The sequence below is a fragment of the Varanus komodoensis genome, unplaced genomic scaffold, assembly GCF_004798865.1.
Source record: "Varanus komodoensis strain SLA01 unplaced genomic scaffold, ASM479886v1 scaffold199, whole genome shotgun sequence".
In the NCBI taxonomy this organism is placed as follows: domain Eukaryota; kingdom Metazoa; phylum Chordata; class Lepidosauria; order Squamata; family Varanidae; genus Varanus; species Varanus komodoensis.
This window is the reverse complement of record NW_025335566.1, coordinates 15938-18635: the sequence shown is the minus strand read 5'-3', so window position 1 is coordinate 18635 and position 2698 is coordinate 15938. Positions and strand designations below refer to the sequence as shown.

General features: G+C 58.4%; 1 protein-coding gene across 1 annotated transcript in view; it reads right to left on the bottom strand.

Annotated features, from left to right (window-relative positions):
* Window positions 1-2698, bottom strand: part of LOC123022485 (rano class II histocompatibility antigen, B alpha chain-like) — a 19549-nt gene that overhangs the window by 8646 nt on the left and 8205 nt on the right. Inside the window, exon 2 of the mRNA XM_044428184.1 lies at window positions 261-359. Coding sequence (XP_044284119.1) covers window positions 261-359 — 99 coding nt within the window. The remainder of the gene's footprint in view (window positions 1-260; window positions 360-2698) is intronic.

Sequence of the window (2698 nt, the reverse complement as noted above, 5' to 3'; positions counted from 1 at the left end):
GTCTTCCTGGGATGGATCCAGACTGTGGTGCACCAAGGAGGCCAAACTCTTGGGGCTGGGTGCACACGGAAAGGGCAGCCACGCTGCTCCGTGAGGCCGAGTCCCTCCGTGGGTCGGGTGGGGTGCCGTGGCAGGGGAGGGGCTCAGACTGGGGGGACGCACGCCAGGAGACCCCAGAGCCCACCGGCTCCCATGTCTTGCCTCTCCCATGGGAAAGGGGGATTCCCTGCATTCCTGCCTGGCCAGACCGAGGGCTGCACCTGCCGGAAACCGGCATTTGGCAACGGGCTCTCCGAGGTCTGGCTTCAAACGTTCAATGTCCGCAATTCCACAATTAGCCTTCATTTTCCAGACTTGAGCTGGAAGAGAAAAAGCCAAGACGGCCGGCGGGAATAGAGGGGCCCTGCGTCCTCTGAGGTCCCCGTTTCACAGAGCGGCAGCCTCCTCCCTGAAGTGCTAGATGTCCACTTGCAGGGAGTTAACTGGCTCTGGCGCAGGTGCAGAGCCCGCCTGCGGTGAAGGGGGCCCCCTGGACTCAGGGTGGGGAAGAGTACGGGGGTCTTTGCAATTGCCCCTGCTCCCCCCGCCCCACAGGCATGCTTGTCTCCCACAAATGCCCCCCCCATCCCTGCATTCCCAGCCTTCTCCCTGCAGGGCAGGACCGCTGGGCCCAGAGGCTCCACTCCGCTGGCAGCAGGGGGAACGCAGCCGGGCGCTCGGGTTTCGCTTCCTCACGCAGGAGCCAGAGTCGGCGTTTGGGGAAGCGCAACGGAGGACTGGCCAGAGCCGGGGGGGGGGGGGCGGCAAAGCCCAGGAGGGGGTGCAGAAAAGCACCAATCAGGATTTTCCCTTGTGCAGCGTCACCAGTCTCCAGGCAGAGGGAGCCCGGATTTGCCCCTACGATGGAGATGGGTTTTGGCTGCGAAGGGGAAAGCCCAAGCTCCGTGTTTATGGGGGGGGGGGGGGGGTGAAGCAAGACCCCCGCCGCCGAGCTCCTCCCCCTGCCGGGCTGGCTGGGACCTTGTCAGAGACGTGAACCCAGGGCCACTTGCATCCATGGCAGGTGCTGGTCCCTTCCCCCTTTCTCCCCAAAAGAGGGCACCCATCTGAAGCTCCGTGGGGGGCCAGTTTGAGCTAGGACTGTAGCCCTCCAAAACAGATGGCAGCTCGTCTGTTTGGATGCTCCTCGGGAGCAGAGGCTTCCTCCACCCGGAGGATGGAGCGGCTGCAGCGCCTCAGGCGTCTTCTCTGGTTTGCTGCTTGACCCTGACAGGTTCCCCAGGAGGATCCATTTTGTTCCGGGAAGCAGCATGAGGCGCCATCTTGGAGGCGTTCTTGGACTTGGGCTCCCTCTCCACCATGGCCAGCACGATGGGAGGTGCAATCCAGCGCAGTCCAGGGGGTCCCGAGTCTCCCACTCGACCTGAGCTAGCGAGACAGCCAAGAGCTGGCTGCACATGGGCGCAGGAACACAGCTGAGTCGGGCACACAGGTACGCAAGGAGGATGTTGGAGGGGAAGCCAGGGGGACCCAGAGGGGCACCGTGTGGAGGGCAGCCCCTGCTCAGAGGCCGAGGGGGCCTGGCCCCAGGGAGGCGGCCGCACGTCCTCTCACAGATGGGTGGTGGCCACCCGCGACAACCCCCGGGGCCGGCACATGCGGAGGCCCTGGCCTGGGTCAATCGGGGACCAACTGGTTTGCCTCTCTGCCAGGCCAGGATGTCCGCACAGCTCCCCACCAGCACCTGTTGCTGAGGCACCCCTCTTCCCCCGGCTGGTTTCCTTCTCTGCCCAGCACTCCCTCCCAGACGTGGGTATCGGGAATGCAACCGTGCGGGTGCTCCTGGCCGTCTCTCCAGCAATGCATCATGATGCTCTGTGGTCTTTTCTAGTTCTCCCCTTGCGGCCTTCCGAGACTCCATCTTCTTCGAATTTCTTGGCCTCAGCCTCCCTCTGAACTGATGACTCAGCCAAGGAAGTGGAATCTTTAATTTCAGGTGTTCGTTGTTGACATTAATGTTGTTCCTGTGTTCAATTTTGGATATAATATTTAGAAAAGTGGCAAAAGCTGTGGGAAAGAAATATCAAGGTAACATTAGCAAATTCGTATAAAGAAAACTTGTATAAAATGTTTTATGGATGGTATCTGTCTCCAAACAGATTAGCTGTTTCCAAATATGTCAAAAGGATGTTGGAAATGTAAACATAAATTGGGTACTTTTTATCGTATGTGGTGGACTTGTGATAATGTGAAAAAGTACTGGATTAAAATACATTAATGGCTCGAGGAAATGTTACAAAACTCCTTAGCTTTTAAACCTGAAGTTTTTTTATTAGGCATTATACCGGAGGACATTAGTAAACAAGAAATATTTTTGATTTTACATGTAATCACTGCTCGGGGATTGCATTCGCTCAACACTGGAAAAGTGAAGAACTGCCCACCGATGCACTGATGGGAGAGCCCCCCAGATCCCCGGGGAGTTGGTTCCCCTGTCACACTGCCTGACCCTGAGGCAACCTGTCCCTGCTGCATTTCATCCTGCTGCGCTCAGCCCGGGCTTCAACCCAGACAGTTCTTTTCGCTTCTGTCTTCCGGGGAACTAGCTCCCCCTCCCCATTTGGGGTCACTGGGAAATTTGAGCAGCATTTGGATCAGGGCTGCTCTGGAGGCGGAACCAGGACACCGCCGTGGTCGC